At 32.7% G+C, this 25709-nt stretch overlaps 1 protein-coding gene across 1 annotated transcript in view; it reads left to right on the top strand.

The window, feature by feature from the left end:
- LOC119669360 (serine/threonine-protein kinase ATM) overlaps window positions 1–23007 on the top strand; it is a gene marked incomplete at its 5' end in the record, with an annotated part of 132358 nt that extends 109351 nt beyond the window's left edge. The window contains 11 exon segments of the mRNA XM_038079219.1: window positions 5773–6267; window positions 6323–6493; window positions 6551–6676; window positions 12940–13302; window positions 13362–13974; window positions 14039–14194; window positions 14252–14622; window positions 14690–14835; window positions 14887–14993; window positions 15045–15293; window positions 22046–23007. Coding sequence (XP_037935147.1) covers window positions 5773–6267; window positions 6323–6493; window positions 6551–6676; window positions 12940–13302; window positions 13362–13974; window positions 14039–14194; window positions 14252–14622; window positions 14690–14835; window positions 14887–14993; window positions 15045–15293; window positions 22046–22227 — 2979 coding nt within the window.
- Between the last annotated feature and the right edge of the window lie 2702 nt (window positions 23008–25709).

The following is a 25709-nucleotide window of genomic DNA, read 5'->3' as shown; positions in this document are numbered from 1 at the left end:
CGCAACAAACTTGTCAATGCATTGAGTATGCCAATCAGGAATGTACTGATCAACAAAAACCGCACCATCAGATATATCAATATCTGTTGTATAATCCTCATTATTTGTTATATCCGAAACGAACAAGACATCCCTGACATCAGCATCAAATTTACTATCCGTAGCCAATACGTCATCTGTGGTATCCTCATGAAACAAGACATTGATTTCCTGATTAATCCTGAAAACTTTATCAACTGCACTGCCAGCATCGATTTGAGTATCTGTAGCCAACATGCTATCAAAAACATCCGCATTGGATGGAATATCAACAGCTAACATGTTATCTGCCTTAAGTAGCATATTTGCCGGGAATATGTCATTTGTGCCAATTGCTTCACATGGAATAACAACATCGCATGTGAAATCCACTTCAAATAGAATACCCTCAACATATATAACATAGCAGATGTTAATTTCAACTGATTCAGCTATACCAAAGCCGATGAACATGAAATCATAACTACCTAAGCCGAAATAGTCTTTCCTCCTTTTCTTTCTTCTCTTTCTTCTGTTTCTTTTTCCCCTATTCATTATTTGAATTAATCTTCTTCCTCTTATCTTCTTTCTTGTCTTCTCTTTCATCCTTCTTTCTTTTCTTCTCTTTCCTCTAAATTAAATATTTATTAAATTATAAATGTCTTTTTGTTATTACTTATTGAATTTGTTGTTGAAATAAATGGGGTTTATTGATGGTCATATTTTTCGTAATTTTTCGCTGGTTTCTGAGGCCTGAAATAGGTATAAAACATAGAGTGCGCAGGCCAATTTTTTTTTTTGTTGTAAAGTTTAACTATTTGGCTATTAGTAGGAAAAATTTCATGAAAAAACTCGGATACATTTTTTGGTTATCGCAGATAGAAGTGAAAATGGCCATGAAAAAAATGCTGACTTTTTGTGCAATTTCGCTAATAAAATTTTATTGATAATTAAAATTGAAATTTTTTTTACACGTAATGAATAACAATATAGTAAGCTTTAAAAAAAATTAAAAATGATCATTTTTGAATAAATAGTAAAAAAGCTATAAGGGTTTAAAGTTGGTTCAATTTTTACGAAATCATAATTTCGCTAAAGTTGCATAAACTGCAAATAACTTAGGAACTAATGGGCGGATCACACCCATTTTTTGCATAAAGTTGTGTTGCTATGTAAGTCACGTATATATGTAGTCCAATAAGTGCAAAAAGTGTTTTTAACGATAATAAATCATTTAATATGAAAATTTTGTATGGGGGGTGGGTGTGGCAGTGGGCGGAAAACCATAAAAAAATTTTGGAATCTAGAAAATAATGTAAGTTTTCCGGACACCAAAATTCAGCTTTCTACCTATAATAGTTTTTAAATAATCTTGGGACCACGGTAAAATACCCATGTTTGGACAAAAATTTCGGGTAGTTCCGGTAGGCCGATTGGGCTCAAATTAGATTTAAAAGAAAGATTAACTCAAAAACTATATTTTAGAAAAATTTCATATCAACATCTCTACTGGTTCCGAAAATATCGAATTATGACCGCCTAATTTTGTGTTTTGTCACACTGTGCGTCGGTGCTTGTAGTTTAACGCTACCAGTTTCACGAATGGCTGAAGATGACCCGCTTACCTGCCTACTCTCAGCATGGCTTTCCAATTGAACCGTTTCACCTTTTGAGACCTGGACATTCTGATCAATCGGGTCCTTTCTTCTCGAGCACTCTTTTTGGACTTGTTGTAACTCCATCTTTAATTCGACAAAATTTTGGTCTAATGTCTGCGTGATTTCACTAAATTGTTGTTCCAACTTGCGTAAACCGTGCGCCTGTTCTTCTGAATTTTCCTCAAGCTTCTGCATCATTAAGTTCATGAATGCAATCATTTCACTATTCGTGTCAGGTTCTTCATCGAGGAACTCGTGTTCTTCTACATATACAAGGTGAGATGAAAAAACTGCAACCAACTTCAGACTGCTGTCATTTATAAACCGCTCGTCCCACAGCTGTCAGATTTATTCTAGTGACAGCTCATTATATTGTTTACAAGCGCACAAAAGCATTTTGGTGGGAATTTTTCAGAAAAAAAGTTATTTGTGATGGAATTCAAGCGTGATAGTGTGATTGCTTTGCATTTGGCTGGAAAACCACAAGTGGCTATCGTTAGAGCCCTCCAGCATTTAAAAGTGAATAAATCTTTTGTGTCTCGTATCATCGCTCGTTACCATGGTACTGGTAGCGTAGCCCGACGTCAAGGAAGTGGACGAAAAAAAACAGCAACATCGGCAGAAATGGTTCGAAAAGTGAAGAAGCGAATCGAACGAAATCCGCGTCGCAGTGGACGAAAAATGGCTCGTGAGCTGTACATATCGCAATATGCCATTCGGCAAATATTGAAAAATGAGCTTGGACTAAAGCCATTGAAGTTCCAAAAAGTGCAAGTTCTTACTGATGCGCAAAAAAAAGTTAGACTCGAAAAAGCTAAAGAGTTGCTTCGCTTGGCCGAAAGTGGTGAACTGCCGAATTTGGTTTTCTCCGATGAGAAACCATTCGTTATCCAGCAGTTTGTAAACAAACAAAATGATCGTGTTTACTTGCCAGAGAGGTCAGCTGAAAATTTGCAACTTCTGTTGGCCACCACAACTCAAAAGCCGGCCATGGTGATGGTGTGGGCCGCCATAACAGCCGATGGTCGCTCGCCGCTCGTATTCATCGACCGTGGGGTCAAAATCAATGCGCAAATCTATCGCGAAAATATTTTGGAGGGAGTTCTGAAGCCCTGGGCACGCAAACATTTCGGCCGCAGACCTTGAACATTCCAACAGGACTCAGCACTATCGCACTCAGCACGCGCCACCCAAGAATGGTTAAGAAATGAGGTTCCTCGCTTCATTTCCACCGCACAATGGCCACCAAAATCTCCGGATGCCAATCCGTTGGACTATTGTGCCTGGGGTATTTTGGAAAGCAAGGTTGGCACTAAAAAATACCAAAGTGTCGATCATCTCAAGCAAGCGCTTCGCCGAGAATGGGACAAAATACCACAGAGCCACTTTCGGGCAGCGTGTGATGGTTTCATTGGCCGTTTGAAGGCCATAGTTCGTGCCAAAGGTGGCCAATTCGAACAATTCTAAACCGATTCTCAAATTTGATGTTATTTCCGACATTTTTTGCTTTCATTCAATAAAATTTAAAAAAAATGAAAAAATTATGGCGTTTTACTTTGTTGCAGTTTTTTCATCTCACCCTGTATGCCATTAGCCTCCAACGCCTCACGAAGTCTCAACTGCAGTTCTGCTTTCGCACCACCTGTGCCAAGTCCCACTTTCTCCAACTGCTCTTTCAGTTGAACCACAGTTAATTCTTCCAATTTCATCATTTTACAAAATCCCACTTCTGACACCAAATGTTACGTAATCGCCTGCGTGATTATTCGAATCTCAGGATTTTGTAAAAAATGAAACGAACTTATAAAATTGGAGAAACTATAGTAATTGTATTTGTTGTATTACAAAGAACTAGTATTTACTAGGAGTCAATTTAATAAAAAAAACAGCTTCACACAAAACAAATTCCAAACTAACTTCTTATAAAAATATCAATTGACTTAATGTTTAAATAATATTTAAACATTTCATTGCTACTCTGATGAAATTCGTAACAAGTTATTTAAAATGTGAATTTTTTATTTAATATAAATAATATTTAATAATAACATATTTAATAATAATGTATATTATAATACATATTTAATAATAAAATAAATTTTATGCAATAAAATAAAACAAAACAAAAACATGTTTTTAATTTTCTGCATAGAATACCAAAAAAAAAAAAACATAAAACCGTAAAAACAAAGCAATTGCTTTCATTCCTCAAATAATTTGTGTGATGCACGTTTGTTTGCATTTTGCGTTCTCACTTCACCTTTTGCTTACGAAATCTTCGAAGTCTTCGAAGTTTTTCACTGCACTTAAACTTAGAAGACTTCGTTTACTATTCGAATTCTTCGAATACTTCGTAAATTCAAATATAAACAGCACTGCTAGCTACTTCGAAGCGGTGTTTAATCTTATTTTCTTCAGTTTCGTAATCTTTTAATGTGGAAAAGTAACATAGCATACAACATTTAGCAATCATTCCTTAGCCCAGTTAAATAACTACTTTGGTATTTAATTTGGATTGTGTATTCGTCACATGGTCCTTTGCCGTGTGAACTTGGGAAAAAGCGACATTCTGCTTCTAAACCAAAGTTCGCTTTATGCAGAGTTAAATTAATAACAATTTTTTTTATTTTTATATAGTAAACTCAATTCATCGAAAAAATAAATAATTTTTTATAATAATTTGATGGCATATATTTCAAATAAATGTACGATAGTTATTTTAAATGTAGTTGTTTATTTTCATCATGGTAGCGTATTGGAAACTGATAAATTGCTGCCTAATCATTATACCACTGAATGTTTTGTACAGAGTATTGAATCAGAAAAGCATAATAATTACAGAAATCACACAAAACGATACATTGACTTTCTGCTAACTTGTTTTTCTATTCCAATGTGACTAAACCATCCGATAAGAATTGCAAATATTCGTCTACTGGAGATGTCAAAGTTTTTAATGTGCTTCTGTCTTGACGAACCCATTGTTTACATGTAAAAGTTTCTATTTTGTCATCAAATATCTCTAGAAGTTGTTGATTGATGTTTATAATTTCAACACATTTCCATGACAAGTTTTTAAAAAACATTTTGTGCGTTAAATATGCAAATTTATAGTCATAGGCAATCTTTATAGTCATTTGTCGGCTCTATGGTACATGTAGTAAGTGGTTTTATATTTACTCCTTCTGTTGTTACTTTTACATCTTCGTGTAAGGAGCACGCACAAACTGAATGTGAGCCACTTGCTCCTGCTAAACCGCAATACTGTGGTCGTAAAGATGCAAATTTAGAAAAACCACATTTGAGGTCTATATAATTTAGTTTGAAAAGAGTATGCAGCTCTTTAAGATTACTTAGAATAAGTAATTTTTGCATTTGGGTCACTTTTCCATCAATTTTTACGGATAATAATATATATGTTTTTGAGCAATTTTTTTAACAACATTAATCATATGCTTTGTAACATTTGGAAAGTAAGTTGTGACCCTTCGGAAACACCAAGTATACATTACATTCAATATTTTTATTTTTAAAGTTTTGCTGTGCTATTAAATATTTCTTGTCGATTCTTTAAAATTGGTATAGGTAAACTATATAGATAAATCATTGGTTAATTCGAATTAAAAATAAGAAGTAAAAATTTTTTTATGTTTATCCATTTTTTCCAAATGGAGATACATTTGAAAAATGGTTAATATTAATATAGTACTTAAATATAAACAATCTTAATTGTTTAAACAATTTCTTAAAAGTGCAATCAATAATCTTTAAAATTCAACAAATTTCATATTCCTATCATTTATGCAGCCCGTTTAAAAATGTGTTCACAATGCTAATTGGTCCGTATCTCCTAGAAAATAATTTTTTCACGAGATATGGGTCCTCATATTTAATGAAAGGAGCTCACCCAAATCAGAGGAGATGAGGTCATTTTTAGCCAAAAGTTGTTTGATTTGTAACAGAGTGACCCATCTAATGAATTTTTCATTATGATCATTCAAACTGATGACAGTTGTTAAGACATTTTGGTGTATTGGAAATTTTGTATTTATGATATTAAATTATCTGAACTTACAGCATAGTTCTTCTTTTTCAGGCTTACGAAGCAATTGGCGATACTTCAGCACTATCTGTCATTTTAAGCCCACTTCAGTCACGTGTTGATTTTCTAAATTTGTATAATAATTGGTCAGACATATTAATAGAAGATAATTCTGCAAAAATAATACAAGAACAGTTTTATGTATCTATGTTAAAACGTAATGGAATGATTTCTTTGGCAAATAAATTTCAAACGAAATCCAAAATAGATTATGAAGTATGTTGGCGCTTATGTCAATGGGATACTTTAATTGATAATCATATAAATCTAAATACAATAACTGATTTGGAACAAGAATTCGAAAAGCATCATTTTAATTCTTTAAAATGTCTATTTAATCGCGAAGAAAACAATACTTTGGCTGCCATATCCAATGCCAGAAATTGCGTTATACGTATTTTTAAAGAAATTAGCATTGAATGCCTTCAAAATATTTACAAATATTTGACATGGTTTAAACTGTTACAGCAAGTTGAAGACTACTGTAAGGTAAGTATATAAATTTAATTCGAATTTACTTAATTTATGTGATACATATTGCAAGATTCAATTCAAAACGAATTCACCTGTAAATAAAATTTTTGTAAAATGGCAAAATGCATCGAATTTAAATTATGCTAGCTTCAGATGTAAGGAACTTATTTTATCACACCAGATTGTATTATTTAAAACGGCAGGATTGCGTGCCACACGAAAAATGGAGGAATACTATAAGGTATAAATGTATGTCATTGGCTCAACTTATTCATAATATGTATACTAATACTTTTAGGAAAGTCCAATTGAAAAATGCTTATTAAAATATATAAAAGAATGCAAAAGGACAGGGGAAATAAATCTTGCAAAAAATAACATATCAATATTAAAAAATAATAAAAGCGTTAACGAACATATACAGGTAATTTCTTATCAGTATTTGTATATTATTATTAGTATATTAAGTAGGATACATATGTAAGTATAAAATAAGTGATTTAAATCTCAATTGTGCACAATTGTTTAGTGTGGTGTTTTTAGTGTGGTAAAAACAAAACTAGATTTCAACACCAAAGTTGAGAATCAGAACGATGAGTCTAAATCTGCATTAAAAGATTTGTAACATCAGACCCAAGCGACGAAAAACCGTGGTTTTAAGAAAATATAAAAAATATGAACATCGCTGAGCTCTTATAGTAGGCTTATAAAAGGTTTTTGAGGTTGGGGAACATTAACCTTACTTGATTTACGAGCCTGGACAAGGTATGCCAGTTTGGTCGTCAGACCAAACTTAGTAACAGATTGTTATGACCATTTAAGTAAGTAAGTATCAGGTATCAAGTTAATTGTTATTATTAAACTGTAGCAAAATTATTTTTTTTTATACACAATTAAAGCGACTTATTCTTTTGCTCGTCAAGTTAAGAATGATTTTTATTATTTACTCATTCTTAAATCTAACATAGTTTCTTACAACTAATTTCCAATAGAATCTTATGTATCGATTATATTTGGCAATCCAAATTGCCAAATGCATATTGGAACAATATTTGGCATTTCGGGTTTTTCGGTCATACTTGATATTTGAGTGTTTCGGGTTAGTGTGACACATTAAATATCGCACACAACGTATTGTGTGTGGTCATGGTTAATATGTCACTACATTGTATAGCAATGAGTACTTCGTTATGGCTAGGTGGTAAAATTTCAACGCCATCATTTTCGTTTGCGGACTCCAGGAACGGAGCGGATGTTATCATCATCAATATACTCTGTGTATCCATAACCAGATCACCATTTCCAATCTTTTAAATTTATGCTCCAGATTTGAGTCAGACGGTTCACTTTTTGGTAAAACTTACGGGCATAACTCCTTTCTCTACACATCTGGATTTCCTTTCGCACCATCTTTCTTGATTTCATTTCTTCCATCTGAATAGGCATTCTTCTTTCATTATTTTCGGATATTGTGCATGTATGGCTTGCGTAGCTGCTGTATGCAGGTTTTTTTTTATAGGCTGCATTCTTCGCAGCAGTAGTCTGGAAACACTCCTTTTTATACCGTTAGAGACATCATTGGGAGAAGGGCACCTTACACAGTAGTGCGTAGAAAGTAACAGATTTGCCCCATTATCTGCAAGTATTATTAGGACGGGAGGATTGATTCTTCCTTTGGCTAGAAAGCTTAGCGGCGAAGAGTTTTGCTACTGCTCATGATCGTAGTTAACTAACAGGAACGTGTGTTGGCGGTACTAAGTCGCATTCGTGACTTGGTTAAGACAAGCTAGTTGTCCATGGTAAAAAGTCGGGATAAAGCCACACTGCCTTATGGATATCGAGTTGGGCGAATCTGATGCTACACACTACCATGTTTTGCGCTTTAGCGAAATCAATCAGCCTAAGATTGTTATTAATGGTAAATTTATAGAAACTGAGTTTTCCAACTTTTCGATCAAAAATTTCTTTCTTCCAAACTTTGCATTAGAGTCTGCAAGAACATTTTGACGTCATGAGCGTGACAGCGGTAATAACTTTCCTGTAGTTCTCAAGTATCATAGTCGTTTTCAGGTGACGTCAACATTTGATTTACAAATCCGAGGTATCATTGCGTCCTTTACCGGTGGCTAATTTTACGTGACGTATGCCAAACCCTATGCACAATCCAAACTAAAGGATAGTACTCGCTGTACTCGGTATTAGTTTATAACACAGCGAATACCGGGTAGTATCCAGGAATGCCACGTTAGCTTGTGCGACAACTTGGATTGTGTTCCAAATTAAATGCAATCAGATACGTTGTCTTGTATAAGACATTGTTTAAATTGTTAAAAAAACAAAATTATTATTAAAAAATATTTGGCCATTAAAATATTTGGTAATTTTTTGGTATATATAAAATACTATTATTAGATGTTTGAATTATTTATTTTGTAATTACAATGAAAGCATACGAATTGTTAATCAATGTTTATACAAAATATTATTTAGGCTTATGCGAGAATTGTGAACATGTGACAAGTCTATTGAAACCCAAATTCCACAAAATTTCTTCGTTTATAAGTTACACTATATCAATTTCTTCATAATAGTGCAGTTAACCTGTGAAATCGTGTTTGTTTTCAATGTGTATTAAAAAGATTGATTCCTTCATCTTCACTTTCAGTGAAGCTGCTACAATCTTTGTTGAGTTGCTTCTTTTCTCCAGACATTTTTTTTTGTTTTTTTTTTAGCGAGGTGTAAAGCATTCGGAAGCCCAAATTAGTGTGAGAAATCAACCAACTGAACTCACCCCAATGTCCAACGGATTGCCCTCTCGGGATCATCAATTTCTGCAGCTGTTTTTATAGAGAGCACTCTTCTTGGTTATGCGAGCTCTGATAGAGCTTTTCACTTCGCTTTTTCAGCAATGACATAAATTGCACCATTGAACTCGATTATGTAGGCGCAAGCAACACGCAAGGTACTGCGTCTGTTTAGGTGCTTGATTTCAAGGTATTTTATTGTTTCTTGCCCACCAATTATAAGGGTCATCTTCTTCTTTTGCTTTCTTGCGCTTATCAATATCGCTAATGTTTTTTGAGGCGCCAAATCCAGATCTGCAGACCTATCGTTATACTCTTGCTGATGCGTAGTTGCATTTCAATTGTAAATATGTCAACCACCACTAGTGCAATGCCATCAGCATAACCAACAATTGCCGCTTTATCAGGAAGTTTTATTTTCAGGACTCCATTTTTCATAGCATTCTACAGTGTAGGTCCCAAAAGTGATTATTGTGAAATCATTATATCGCGAAAGTAGTTTCTTTGACCAGTTCGCTGAGTCGAAAGCATTTTTTAATTCACCGTAATTACTATTCAGTATTTCATTGCAATGTGTGTCCTCCGCTGATAGCTTCCATTGCAATATTTGTCACCGTTCTATTTGTATCTATCGTTGACGTAGCCTGCCGGCAACCGTGCTGTTTATCAAAGAGACCAATGTGGATCCTTCTAAATATTGCTGCAGGCGTCCGCTTATTATGAGTTCGACAACCTTCCTTATTGTGTCCACCAATATACATATCAACTTATATGCTAATTTAAGAAAAATTTGATAAAAACAAAAAATTTGCAAATCAAATTAATCATTTTTGTGCAATAACTGACGAACTTGATTTAATAGATGATTTGCTATCCGTAATTCTTTGTCGTTGCAACCGAGACACGTGACAGTTTGCCAACTGTAAGTCTCAAAAATTCTAAATGAAGAGATGCGGCAAAACAAAAAATATTCCCATGGAAACGAAACGGTTTTAGCAGTAAATTTTCGATATAAAAAGAATTCAAATAGTAAAGATGCAAACGAAAAGAAGAACATCAAATGTCATGCTTTTGGTAAACGCGGCCATACTCGCGCCAATTGCAGAAATCAATAAGCATGCACAAATTCGCCGTCGTTTTTAATGTAAGTGCAACAAAAGATCAAGTTAAAACAAACAATTCGATTCCCGACAGCGGTGCAACGCAGCAGTCGCATATGTGTAAAGAGAAAGAGTATTTTATAACAATGAAAAAATGCGCCAAAACTTTTTTGTTAACATCAGGTCAAATGGTAATAGCACAAGGTATTGGAAACGTCAAAATGATTGTGAAAACACTGTGATTGTGAAAAATCGAATTAAAAAATGTGCTATTTGTGCCATGTTTGCATTTGAATTCTTTTTCAGTCTCAAAACTTTTACAAAACAACTTTAATATAAAATTCTCCAGTCGATACGCGAACGTTACAACAAAAGAAGGACAAACAATTTTTGTTGCTGAAGAATGCGATGGAATATTCTATGTCAAAATTATGAAAAAAAAAACAAAGAGATTGCGTACGCTCTTGCTGAAGCGGACAATAATTTCATAATCTGGTATAATCGCTTCGCACATTTAAATAACAAAGATTTATATTAATTATCAAATCTGGAAATAATGCGTGGATTAAGATTAAAATTTGTTCCAAAAGAAGTGCAACACACATTCGTACGATACGCATACTTCACGAAAGGTTCAAGTTGTAAGTATGTTCAGTGCTCAAACCTGCAGCCGCCTTTATGCAGCTGAAACTTTGTCACCGCACTTGCCCCAGCAACTAACTGGTTACCACTCCAAGCCTTCAAATGTCGCTAAATAGCTAAACATTTGGAAACAGTGCCTCCCACACTGTACAGATAATAATGTAGTGACTTTGTATGAAAGTGATGAGTGTGATGACAAAGATTCTTTATTTTACTCAGATCAAGATGTTACGGAAACGCATTTGAATTCTGAACTTGTAAAACAATTGCGAAATCACAAAGTTATTGTAAAACCAAATGACATTATAAAACGACACAAAACTTTCAATAACGAAATGCTCAATACAATGATCAAAAATCCAAAGACAATAAAAGAACCGCTAAAATCAAATAACGCTGAAATGGGGAAAAGCTCCATGAAACTAGAATACGATACTTTGATAAAAAAATGATATATGACAGATAGTGCCGAAACCACAAAATAAAAACGTTATAGACTGTAAATGGGTATTTGTTATAAAGCGAAATCCCGATGGTGTTCTTAAACATTATAAAGCTAGACTTATCGCCCAAGGCTGTACGCAAAAACTTAACGTGGATTATACTGAAACTTATGCTTCTGTCATAAGACATTCTACCGTACGCTTACTATTGGCGTTGGCAGCTCAACACAAATTGCTAGTAGATCACATAGATATTGCTGCAGCATATTTAAATGGTGGTTTAGCTGATGAAATCTACCTGAAGTAACTGCCTATGATGGAAAATAAATAAAACGATGATAAAGTCTGTAGACTTGCAAAATTCCTTTATGATCTTAAACAATTGGGTCGAGAGTAGAATAATAAAGTTACCGAAATTATACTCAAAATGGGTTTTAATCGATGTAAATCTGACAGCTGTATCTATGTTAAATGTTTCGAAAATGATGTCAATTTGATTGAACTGTATGTCGACGAAATGCTTCTGGCGTGTTCATCAAAAGATAATTTGGAACTTATAATAATAAATTTAAATCAACATTTTAAAGCTGTAGATCGGGGACCTATATCTTTCTATTTGGGAATTCAAATCGAGAGGAAGAGGGACATATCAAACAAATATGTCGAACACTTGTTAGAAAAGTGGAATATGGTTAATTGCAATACGTTTTCAACAACAATGGTTAGCGGAACTATCCTTAATAAATGTGCAGGTGAATGCACGAAAGTGGTTTACAATGAATTTCAGTCTCTTATTGGAGAGCTTAAATACTTAGCCGTTATTTCTAGCCAACAATCCAACCACACTTAAGCGTAATAGACACATCGACATTCGGTTTCACTATTTACGTGAGAAGAACTTAATCGACGAAATCTCAGCAGAAAATGCAGCAGAATATGCTCACCAAATTTTTAAATAAGGACAAACATATTAAATATTGCGATTTGCTAAAATTAAATTTTAAATGATTTTTTTTTGTTCGAATTGTGGCGGAGTCTGTTGAACTTTACCAACTATCAACTCGAAACCTACTTTACTACTTTTATGTACTAATGGCAACACTATTGTTATATTTATTATCATGTTATAGTTAAATAAAGAATTTAAAACGAGAAAGTTGTTTTTCCTTTGTTTTAAAAGTCTTCTTACACTACCAAAGATAAGATTATTGACGAAACGGCTATTACCAGCTTTAGTCTCCTTTACTAAAGCCATTTTTGGTTGCTCGAACTATATGATATGTGGGCTGTATGATACATAGAAATTGAAGAAATTCCTTCTTTTTTAACCACATAGGATTGTTATGTGGAACTGTCAATCCGCATTGATTTCTCCTGCCACTTGTTCTCGATATAGTTACCCTGCTTGCTATTTTTCCGTATACAGCTATTCACACCATGGTTTTGCTTGCAAACACAGTGCTTTATATTGTGGCATTTCTTACCTATACTATTGATTTTTACTGTTTGTGAAACTAATGCTTGCCAATGTATTGTGAATAATTACTGCATAAACTAGACGGGTTCAGTTCAAATATAATCGGGGCAGTGTGTGGATTGGGATTTTAAACTGCAATCGTTTTAACTATTATAGAACAAAATATTTGTTTTTAAAATTTTAAAAAAATAATTTAAAAAATAAACATTTTAATTTTTTAGGCTGGTGTTTACCTAGAGGATGCTTTGATCTGTTTAGAAACCGGAAAATTTGAAATTGCAGCACCATTGTTGCAACATATTATTGAAAATGAAGCATTTGCATTTTGTTTAGAGCGAGTGAGTGCATTAAGAGTCTATGGAGAATATTTAATGGAAACAAATTCAGACAATTTCGACAACGTTTTATCTACTTACTTTAATGGATCGATAAGTCTTTTAAAACAATTCGACAAATCAAAAGATAAGATTCTTCATAAATATCCAAATGCTTTCCATTTAAATGAATTTGGAGATTTTGAACAACTGAATCGCAAAGCCGTCTTTGAAGTAATTGCAAAATACGCTGATAGAGAATATACACATGTACGCAAAAAAAAATTAATTTAAAAATCAATGTTTCTAACATCACTAATCTTTTCTAGTTGAGCTCATTTCTGAATTCTAACGAAATTCAAACAAAATCTAAGATTATTAAGCAAAACAAATTCGTTTTAGACTCAATACGAAAAGCAAGAGAACAGGAAAAAAATATGGGCGCGGTATTTATACATAAGTTTGCTAATCTTGATCAAAAAGAACTTGAAGTAAGCACGCAGAAATGTGTTGATTACTTATGCATTGCGATTGAAAATTATATATATTTTTGTAACGTCGACGATTCAATTTCTAGTCCTGCTGTATATCGAATATTTGGCTTGTGGTTTAGTAATAAACAAAACGAAACTCTACTAGCACATATAATTAAGCATATAGGTTTAATTCCAAGTTATAAATTTATTAGTGCTTTTAATCAAATTACCGCACGTTTAAACTCTAACAGCGTATCTTTTATTAATTTGTTAAAAGAAATATTAGTGAAATGTGTTAGAGATCATCCTCACCACACTTTGTATCAACTTTATCCATTAATTTATGCTGACTGTGATGCGCCAGAAAATAAAAATAATAGAACAAATATTGTGAAGGAAATTATCACTCAAGCAAAAAATGTTCTAAACTCAAACATTATAAAGCAATTAGAATTAATGTTTCCAAGTATGTATTAAATACGAAAGATAAATGTTTCACGCATATTACTATTATTATTATTGTTTCTTAGTTTTGATTGAATTCGCCAACTTGGATATAAATAGCACGCAGAAAACTAATAATTTCAAATTGAGCAACAAATTAAAACTTCTAAAGAATTTAAATGCGATACACTGCCCTACTCTAGATTTGAAAGTCTCTATTAACTTGAACTACAACATAATAAGTAACTAGAAAATTACTATTACCATATGTTATATAACTGTCTGTGGTTTTTTTTTAGGTGTACTTAAGTGGGAAGATAATGTTTCCTTAGTAGGTGGTATAAATGCTCCAAAAAAACTTATATGCGTTTGCTCCGATGGAAAGTCCCGCTACCAGCTTCTTAAAGGTAAAGATGATCTTCGTCAAGATGCTGTGATGCAACAAGTATTTTCAATGATTAACAAAATGTTAAGTGGGGCTTCGGAAATTTTGGAAAAAAATTACAGGTTACGTACTTATAAAGTTGTACCACTCTCAATGCGAAGTGGTATTCTAGAATGGTGCGATAACACTACTCCATTTGGTGAGTATCTTGTTGGAAATAAAGGAGCTCACAAAAAATATCGACCAAATGATATGTCGCATAACACGTGTCGACAATTATCTAAAGTAAGTAAAAAAGAAACTATAGCAATATTTAAAAGATCAATAACAATAATATTTAAAAAAATCTTAGCAACATTTAAAATCGAGTTCAAACAAACGCCATGATATATTCCAATATATATGCTCTAAAATAAAACCAGTGTTTCACCATTTTTTTTTTGAAAAATTTTTAATACCTGGAATCTGGTTCGAACGTCGGTTAGCATATATTTATAGGTAAAATATTTAAATTTTTACCAATTTTTTCTTAACTATATTATTTTATAGTGTTGCAACTACATCTGTTGTTGGTTATATACTTGGCTTAGGAGACCGTCATACTCAAAATATTCTAATTGATAATCAAACTGCTGAAGTAATTCACATAGATTTTGGTAATATAGTAAACCTTTATTTTATTGTTATATTTACTTTAATTTTTTTAGGCATTGCATTTGAGCAAGGTAAAATAATGCCTACCCCTGAAACGGTTCCATTTCGACTTACTCGGGATATGGTTTCTCCTATGGGTATCTGTGAAACAAAAGGAATTTTTAAAAAATCTTGCATAGATACTCTGTTAATTCTACGTAAAAACCAAGGCGTTATTACAACAATATTAGATGTTCTTCTTTATGATCCTCTGTATAATTGGAAAATTAAAATAAGTTGCCCATCAGAAGAAAAAGATTCCAGTAAGTTTCTTGATATTCATTATAAAGTAATTTAAAAGTTATTTTTGGCTTTCTGGTAAATTTTTAGTACTATTTGTTTATATTAAATTTTTGAATATTATAGCTGCAATCTGTAGCTGGAAATTAATAAGTAAGAAGTGAAACTTAATTGTTTATATTGCTGAGAAGTCGGGACTCAACAACATAGAAAATCAATATGCGCGATTAATCTATAGGTAAAAGGAATAATTAAATCAGAGTTATCGTAGAGCGAGATTTCAAGATAGTTGGCGCTAACACATATGCATTGAAAAAGTTTACTGAGAAACAACAATAAAAAAGAAAGCTTAATTACAGTTAAAAAGTCAGTTTATGGCGCGTGATACTGAACGCGATTTGTCTGTTAAAAATAATTATATCCATGTAGATGGTAATATTGCACATCAGCATATTGTGAAAAGTGACGGATTGGTAGCAATAAATTTTAGTTTTAGTATTAGTGTTACGAGTATTTACTTATTTAGTTGGCTATTACAGACATGAGTCGTAGCTTGCTGTCACCAGTTGGTAGTATTGAGCGCCCCCAAATCGTTCATCACCTGCTCCTTCCATCGAAGAAGCGGACGTCCTCTACTGGGTTTTCTACCTGCGGATACCGAATCAAACACTTTTTCCATTTGCATGACCAACCCAGTGAAGCCGCTGAGCACTTTTTTCCATTTGCACGAAATGACCAACCCAGCGAAGCCGCTGAATTTCTATGATAGGTAGAAAGCTGAATTTTGGTCTCTGGAAATCTTATTTTATTATCTATATTTTAAATTTTTTTTATGGTTTTCCAACCACTGCCACACCCACCCCCCATACAAAATTTTTATATTAAATCGTTTATTATCGTTAAAAAAAACTGTTTACGCTTATTGGACTATATATATACCTGACGTACATAGCAACACAACTTCATGCAAAAAATGGGTGTGATCCGCCCATTAGTTCCTAAGTTATTTGCAGTTATTTGCAATTTTATTAGCGAAATTGCACAAAAAGTCAGTAATTTTTTTATGCAATACCCAAAAAATGTATCCGAGTTTTTTCATGAATAGTTACACTTTACAACAAAACAAAAATTGGCCTGCGCACTCTATGTTTTACACCTATTTCAGGCCTCAGAAACCAGCGAAAAATTACGAAAAATATGACCTTCAATAATCCCCATTTATTTCAACAACAAATTCAATAAGTAATAACAAAAAGACATTTATAATTTTATAAATATTTAATTTATTTATATATTTTAAATTTCAACTAAATCGGTTGAAAAATAACGAAGTTATAACACGTTATGTTCAGACGCCTGACCGGAAGTATGATCAAAGCGTTTACCCTTGAATGTACAGCTATTGAATTTCACAACAAGCAAGTAATGCGTATTTGAAATATGAGCATTTACGGATCATGCGTCTGAACATAATGTGCTATAACTTCGTTATTTTTCAACCGATTTAGTTGTATGTCATATATTATTTTTAAAATAATATATGACATACAAAAATTAAATATTTCTATATATACATCCATATAATTGGACGCCGTAAGATAAAATTAAAGCTTAGACGAAATTTTTTTGTATATAATATTCCGCTAAATGACGTAGCTATATATAATTGTCCATGCACAAATACTAATCGTCTCAATAGGACACCTGCCACATCAAATGTTTGCCCTGTGATTTATTAATAGTAATAGTAAATACAGGTATAATTGCTAACTGTGTTCGTTGAAATTGAAATAGAAGAATTGTTCCAGAAAATGTTAAATGTATTCATGGAATCAAGATTTTTTTATTTGCGGTACAAGCGTTTTACTCTGATTTCCATTCCATTATTACGTATTATTAACAATAACAATAAAACAACAATAAAATTGACTTTCTATTTAGGTTAATGTGATGGCATTCCGCTTACATTTAATAGATTTAAAAATTTAATTTGGTATTCATTGACATGAATCAAAATTACATTAGATATAATTTTATCAAAACTCTAGTAAATTTTTTCTTCCCCTGAAATTCGATTAAGTATATCATTATTAAGAAATGTACAGTCTTTATTGGTGGGAGTTAAAATTACGGATTTAAGGATTTGTTTTGATAGTATAATCTCATGACTATTACCATATATATCAGATATTATATTATCAAAATTACCAACTATTTATTGTAGCAATTCAAACAGAGGACAAAATTTTAATTCGCCATTACCGAGTTTATTTAAAAATTTTACAAATTTTACTTCATCAATGCAGTTCTGTGTTAACGTAACATGGGGAAAATATTAAATGCATTCCAACTAATTATAGAATTTTAATCAGAGTAGCACAGTCTTACCAGTCAAATAAATTATTTTTTTTCAATTAGAACGACTGATAATAGAGCCCATACACTCAAAGCCCACAATATAATGCATCTTCACATAACAAAAATAATACAATCATTGTAAAGGCTTCAATACAATTTACATTTTCTTATCTTATAGGTGAAATTAGCGCGCTGACGAGCTTGCTAAACAAGGCGCTCCTATTTCGATCCCTGCTCCTGTCAGCTATGCTCGTAGGCTGATTTATGATCATTTTTTGCGGCAGACAAATAGGGAGTGGACTCTTACTGCCTCAACATCCAGGTCAAAGGCTATTTGGCCCATCTATTCCAAATATAGAACCTCTGACTTAATTCGTAGAAACAAATCTGAGATATCTAGGCTAATATCTGTTCTTAATGTTTTTTTATGGACACTGGTCCATAGGACCACATGGAGCTAGACTTGGCCTTCCCTGTGGTACCTCTTGTAGTGCGTGTCTACCAGCTCTTGAAGAAATGACATCAGAACAACTGATGTGCTTTTGTCCAGGTCTGGCCAGAACTAGGTTTAAGCTTCTGGGGTCCCCTTCTTCAACTCACATAGAGATATCTTTAGCATTAGCATTAACCAGATTCTTACCTTTGTTAATGCCTTTGGCTGATTCTAGTTTGATCCTCTATCTACTACCCACTATTACGAAGTTTTTTGTGGATTCAAAACGGTTTTCTTTTTTCTTTTAGCTAATTGGAGCGGATTCGTTCTCCCTCCACCACAACTAACTAACTATCTTATAGGTGTCAACTTATGGATTGTTCGACGAATCTCTATATTCTTTGTTTTTATATCAGCAACACGAACAGGACCTTAAGCATCTTTTGTCACTTTCAGTACGCTCCCAATAAGCGGTTGCTTAGAAGGTAAATTTTTTTTCTGCAAACACCATATCATCTTCATTAATGTTGTTCTGCTCTTAGTCCACTTGACCTTCTGTTGATGTTCATGTAGATACTCCGCCAACCCCTTCTCCACTTGTTGATCCAAAAACTTGCCTTTTATTTCTTTACCTACAAAAAACTTGCTCTTTACGAATACCTACAAAATTCATGACATTGTCGCAAAATTATTTTAAGCACAATCCGCGTCTAGCTACAAATCTCTTTTTCGAAGCGTGAGAAGCTTTTGCAGTCAAATCAGAAACCACTTTCATAAGCACAACTTTTGTAGCAAAACAAATAAAAACAGCAGTATAGCTTTTTGTTGTTCTGTATTCACGAAGTTTATACGTGGTTATAATAGGGCCACAAAAATCCACTCGTCACAGTAAACGACATTGTTTCAGTGATTCTAGAGGATAAATTGCTCATAATCTGGTTACTCAATTTTAAATGGCATCTAAAGCATTATAGACAACTACCAGTAATCTTGCGTATTACTCTTCTAACATGGAAGATCCAAAATCGCTGCCTAAATAAAGGCCTAATATGCAAAATAAAGGAATTGTACAAAACTACGAACCAATTTTGAGTTATTCAAAATTTGATGTTTAGCATCATATGATAACGCAGCACCATAAGTAACATATCTGTAGAATATATATGCGCTTTTTCAAGATATATTGCGCACGTAGAATTATTGTTACGTGGTTTTTGGAATAATGGAGTGTGCTGTTCACCAGCACATTTGACGCATTTCGGATGTCCGTTGCAGTAGGTTTTAGTATTCCCAATTTCTAACAGTTAGTACATTGTGGAATACTTGTTACTTTTTTAGGTGGTTCTGTTTTCACTTTGCAGTTCAGTAGAGCACGAATTTTTATCACATTTTTGTTATTTTCGTTTTGTTTGAAAACTTGTATAGTGGATATGATTTGAAATTTTTTATTCCGTTAACTGTTATTTTTTTTAACGTTTTAAACTCTTATCACGTCATGACCAAGATTTTTATTGGCGGTAACCATTTCCTAAGTGTTCATGGTAGTTGGAACTCCTCTTGTTACAAATTAGTACGTCTTTCCGTTTTTTAGTTCATAGGTGTGATATTCTATGTCAGATTCTATATGAATTACATTTTTAATTTGACGATAGTCATCCTTATTTTTGCAAGTGATATTGATATCACTGTTGAATAAACCCTTAAACCGAACATTCCATTTATTTTTTCTATGGCTAGATTTCTAAAGCTCACGTTTATAGGAGGTAAAATGGGGATTTTAGGTTTTTTGATATTGTTGATCTTGACTGATCTAAGATCTGCGTACCGCCCCGTGCGGTTAGTGATTACTCTGAGATTAGATAGTGGTAAATAGGACAGCCTGTTGGTTTTCGCATATAGTTTCAGGGCTCTGTCCCTTACATATTTTTTGACCCGATCTATTCTAAAGTCTCTTAGCATGTCATTCGGGCGGACGTACCATGGCACTTTGCAGATTCTTCGGAGAGCCTGACTTTGAGCAACTTGTAGGTTCTGGATAGTAGAGTTGACAACTTTGCTATGCGCGACACACCCATAAAGTAGTGCTTGTCTAATTATGTGGCTGTAGATCAGTTTTATGTTCTTCGCGCTAAGGTTGTTGTGTTTGAAAAGTGATGCCAGTGTTTACGAGTAATTAACAGGGCTTTAGTTTTCTCATTGTTAATTTGTATTTTTCATTTTTAGAAGAACTCTAAGATGAGATAAACATGCTCCTAGTACTGTTGATTCTTACACGGAACAACTTCTCGCGCAGGAAGCTGCCAAGGATTTTGGTCAGTCCGACTAGGATACTAAAACGAAATATTTAAACTATCGGGCCAGACCTTATCAAATGCCTTGGCGATGTCAAAAAAAATCATACCCGTTGATTCCCTTCTTCTGAATGTACCATCTGAGCCATTCGCGTCGGTTGTAATTCTGTGGTGAGGTCTTCCCTAAAACAAAATTGCTCCTCAGAGAGAATATTCAACGAGTACATCGATGTTTTAAGTCTCTCTAAAATCACTTTTTCAGCTAACTTACCCAGAGCTGACAGCAAGCTAATGGGGCGCCAGTTCTGCGGGAACTGCGGGTCTTTGCCAGGTTTAGCGAAGACTACAACTGTGGCCTGTTTCCAGATCTTAGGATATTCATCTAGCCTAAACATTCATTTAATTATATTTGCGATAAGATGGATCGCATCTTCCGGTAGGTTACGTAAGCATCTGTTAATTTTGTTGTACCCTGGCGCAGATCCTATCTTCAATCTTGAAATAATTAAGGCGATTTCATCACTGGGGCAAGGCACGATGTCTTCATCAGGCTCTTGGTTCAGGATAGTGCAAGCCTCCTTGGTGATATGTTCTTCCTCTTCAGAGTCATACTCACAGTCATCGTCAGGCTGGAATTAAAGCTCCAGGGAGTCAGCAAGGGCCTCGGCCTTTTCTGAATCTGTGTATGCATTACCGGTCGCCCCATGAATTGGCGGCACTGCCCATTTACGTTTAAGCCTAAAGCATTTGTTTATGGCCCAGAAGGATTTATTACCGGTTTCTAGCCCCATTAGAAATTCGCCTCAGTAGTGGCGAACCTTTTCTTTGCAAAATTGGAATTCGAGTCATGGATGGATGCCCAGTTCCCAACTTCGAGGTCAATAATCCTATTTAGTTGTAGTTGTTCACTACTGTTTGGATAAAAGAATGTGACCGCATAACGATTTTACCAATTTCGCGATACATTTTCCTTTTTTTTCATAGATCAATAATAATACTGCTCCCACTGATAATAATTTCTTTTCCTTTATTTGCCATTATAAATTTAATTACTTTTTAATCGTTAAATTATAAAATAAGTGCGTGGGATTGTGTATAATGATATACTGGTACAGTAAAGCATAAATCACGCCAAAGTTCTACTGTTAAAACTTCGGAAATTCCCCTTTTTATGTTTTGTACGCAGACTTTTTCTGCAGCCGATAGCGCATATTTTTTACATTTTTATTTATTATAATTTTTCTACTAATGTGTTAGAAATAAGTTATAGCTTAAAATAAAGATAACGAATTAAATATATTGATTTAAAAAATTTATTTATTTAATAATTTTTTATATGTTGAAACAAAATTTACTTACGCAGAGTTTTTCTGCTAAGTGCATGTATGAACATTATTAATTATTAGAATATATTGTATTACCTGTAAATATTAAGATAACATAATTGTTTTTCCAAAAAAAAGCATTCTTAAAACTTATACATATTGTTGATTCATATTAAAATTTAAAATGCCTATTTAATTATTTTTCAATAATTAATTATTAATTTAATTATTACTTTATATTGAATAACTTACATTGTTTTTTTAGATTTTATATTTTATTTTTTAATTATACACAAGTACAAAGCTAACTTACACTGATTTTTATTATTAAAGATAATAATTTAAAAAATATATTTAATCTCATGCAGACGAAGAAGAAAATTTGATTGCACAACGGGCTTTGTTGACTATTCAAAATAAGTTGGAGGGCAAACGTAATGGCGTATTTGGAGCAACAACTGTAGATGTTCAAGTTCAGCAACTAATAAATGATGCTACTGCTAGCAGAAACTTATGCCTTTTATATCCCGGTTGGGACCCTTATTTATAAATAATAACTTTTTAAAATCGCTATTTTGTAGTGTTTTATTTTAATATAATTTAAAAAAAATTTACGTGGAATAAAAAGTTTTACTTGTATTCTTTTTATATTAGCATTTTAAATTAGGAAGGTCTAACTATAATGTGTGACCAAATTAAGTTCATTCTGAAGAGAAGAAGCTGCATTATTTTATTTGAAATTAAATTTTATTGAACTAAAAGAATTATGAAAAATTACAACGCAAATTATGGCTCTTAGTATATGAGCATGCTAAATCTTAATACAAGAAATGACTTTTTTCTCCACCACTTTTGCATTATTTAGTCCCATTGACTTGTAAAATATCGCATACAGAAGACGAGACGGGTTTAAAAAACACGTCTGCGTACTTACGAGTGTCCAGTCAAAGTGATTTTACATTTCTTTATTATAATTCTTACACTGCTACACTCCAAGAGCGTTGTTGTGTTGACTTTATAATAAAATAAAACTCCGTTGTTTTTGAGTTACTTGTCGATACTGACTTTATTTATATGTTCTATTCTTAAACTTACTATCGTTCAGTGTGTGCACATACCGAGACTTGCACACTACAAGACGGTCAAGGTCTCTTAAGTTAAAAAATATGATATCATATTCCTCTTGCATAAACTTTTACAGTTAAGCGTGGGAATAGAAAATATTAACAAATAGCGCGGTCAACAAATAACCCAAAGCATGTACACACTAGTGCTCTTCGTATTCGAATTTACGAAGTATTCGAAGAATTCGAATAGTAAACGAAGTCTTCGAAGTTGGAAAAAAATTTGAATTTTTTGTAAATTTTTGTTCTCGAAGTTTTTCACTACACTTAAACTTCGAAGACTTCGAAGACTTCGAAGACTTTGAAGACTTCGTAAGCAAAAGGTGAAGTGAGAGCGCAAAATGCAAACAAACGTGCATCACACAAATTATTTGAGGGATGAAAGCATTTGCTTTGTTTGTACTGTTTTATATTTTTTTTGTTATTCTATGCAGAAAATTAAAAACATGTTTTTTTGTTTTATTTTATTACATAAAATTTATTTTATTATTAAAAATGCATTATATATATTATTATTAAATATTACTTAAATAAAATAAAAAATTTACCTTTTATATAACTTATGTTATATATATAATTTATATTAAAAAATTTATATTTTTGAAAATAATTAATAATAATAAGTTTTTTTTAATAATAAGTTTTTTGTATATATTTTAATAAAATTATTATAATAAATTTCTTATGTCTAAATTTTTATTTAATTATATATTTTATTAAAATTATTATTATAATAAAAGTATTATAACAAATTTAAAATATTCAAATTTTTATTTATTTATTTTATTTCCACCGGTATTTTTACCAACTAAAGCGTTTACTATAATTATTTAAAACAATAAAATAATGAAAGGAATGGTTTCCTTTCTATAATGAAAGGGATTTCTAAAATAAGTTTAATATATTTTTTTGTAATTAACATATGCGCAGGTAAAACATTGCTTCTTTTTTATTGTAACATCATAAACTATTATTATAGTTTATTAATTAAAGAACGTTTCTATCCTAATTATAAAATTAAATTATGATTTACGTCAATTTTGTATAAAAGCAATGAATGTTTGAAAATAAAGAGATTGAAGAATTGATATAGCGTAAGGTTGTTTTTTTAATTAGTTAAAAAAAAAAGAGTTTAATTTTACATGTAAATAACCAACAATAATTAGTTATTCAAATATATTTAAATGTGATATTTATACAGGACAATAACAAATAACAAATGCTGCTGTAGTAAATGGAAAGTAATCCATTACTCCGGGAATGTTAGTTTTAACATAAAATGCTGAAGCTATTTTCTTTTTTCCTCAGATCCTCTACAATACGCCTCCATTCTTCTCTGCATTTCGCTTTCTTTCTGTGTTGTGTTATTCTCATCGTTCGTATGTTATCTTCTACATCTTGTAACCATCTTCGTCGCGGCCGTTCTCTTTTTTGCTCTCCTCTGGCTTTGTCTCGAAAATTTTCTTGGTCTTTCTTTCGTTACTCATTCGTAAAACGTGTCCATGCCAGCGCAGTCTTTGGGCTTTTATGTATCGTGTTATAGTTCGGCCTTCGTTCAAGACATTCAATTCGTCGTTATACCTTATATGATATGTGCCGATTCTAAGCACACCGGGCCACATATTTTCCTCAGTATTTTTTTCTCGAATCTCAGTATCAAGTTGTTGTAGCTGGATTTAAGAGCCCATGTATCGCAGCCGTGGGTAAGAACCGGTCCAATGAAAGTTTTATATATGCACAACTTTTGTTCTTTCGATAGTAACGTTGATTTCATAAGCTTCATATGGGCAAAATATGCTATGTTAGCTGTTTGAATGCGATCTTGTGTCTATTCTGATGTGGCTATCTTGGGGAAATCTTGTCATCTATTTAGTTTTTTCTTTGTTTCTTCTGAGACCTGTTTGCTTCGTTGCTTGTTCTAGTTGTATAAAAACGCTTTGAAGGTACTCCTTGTTTCTTGCAATAATGACGACTTCGTCAGCATAGGCGCTTATTTGTGTAAATTTATTAAATATTATACCACCTTGATAGAAAAAGAATCACCTTGACGTACGCCAGATTTGGTTTCAAATTTGTCTGAAAGTTCACCATTCAGAATTATTTTAGTGTTTGCATGCATTAGAGTCATATTAATTAAGTTAATGTATTTTTGCGGTATACCGAGTTTTTTTTAGATAGTTATTAATGTATTTTTTGTTGAGCTTATCGAAGGCTTATTTAAAGTCTATTAATAAACAATGTATGTTAATGTTGAACTCATAAAACTTCTCGAAAATCTGTGACATAACGAAGCATTAGTCTGTTGTTGAGCGACCGGTTCTAAAACCACATTGATAATCTCCCAGTATTTCTTCTGCGTACATGTTTAGTTTTTCATATAATATGTTCGAAAATATGTTATTTTATACCAAACATTAAGAAGAGATATACCTCTGTAGTTAGCACAGCTCGTTTTGTCGCCTTTTTTATAGATAGGAACTATTAAGCTTGTATACCATTCTTCTGGCATTTTTTCTGTTCTCCAGATTTGAAGTATTAATTCATGTATCTGCTTGTGAAGTTCTTCTCGGGCGTATTTGATCAGCTCAACGTTTATAGAATCTTCTCCACACGATTTAAAGCTTTTTAACTTCTCTATTGCTCGTTTCGTGTCCTCAAGTATAGGTTCCTCTAGCATATTTTCTACTGTCCATACGGTATCACTAGGGGCTTCGACTTCATTGCTATTCAACAGATCGCTGAAATGGTTTTTTATTTATTAATATTTAAAACTTCTTTTCTATAACTGATCAATTCACCATTTTTATTTTTACAAGCTGTTAAGTGCGGTTGGAATATGCGTGTATGTTTTCGTATTCTGCGGTACATTGATCTTGTTTGATTTGTTTGAAAATCTTGTTCAATGCTT

Source organism: Teleopsis dalmanni, chromosome 1, assembly GCF_002237135.1.
Source record: "Teleopsis dalmanni isolate 2A chromosome 1, ASM223713v2, whole genome shotgun sequence".
Classification (NCBI taxonomy): domain Eukaryota; kingdom Metazoa; phylum Arthropoda; class Insecta; order Diptera; family Diopsidae; genus Teleopsis; species Teleopsis dalmanni.
Note: the sequence above shows the minus strand (reverse complement) of the source record. Positions and strands in the feature narration are given on the sequence as shown.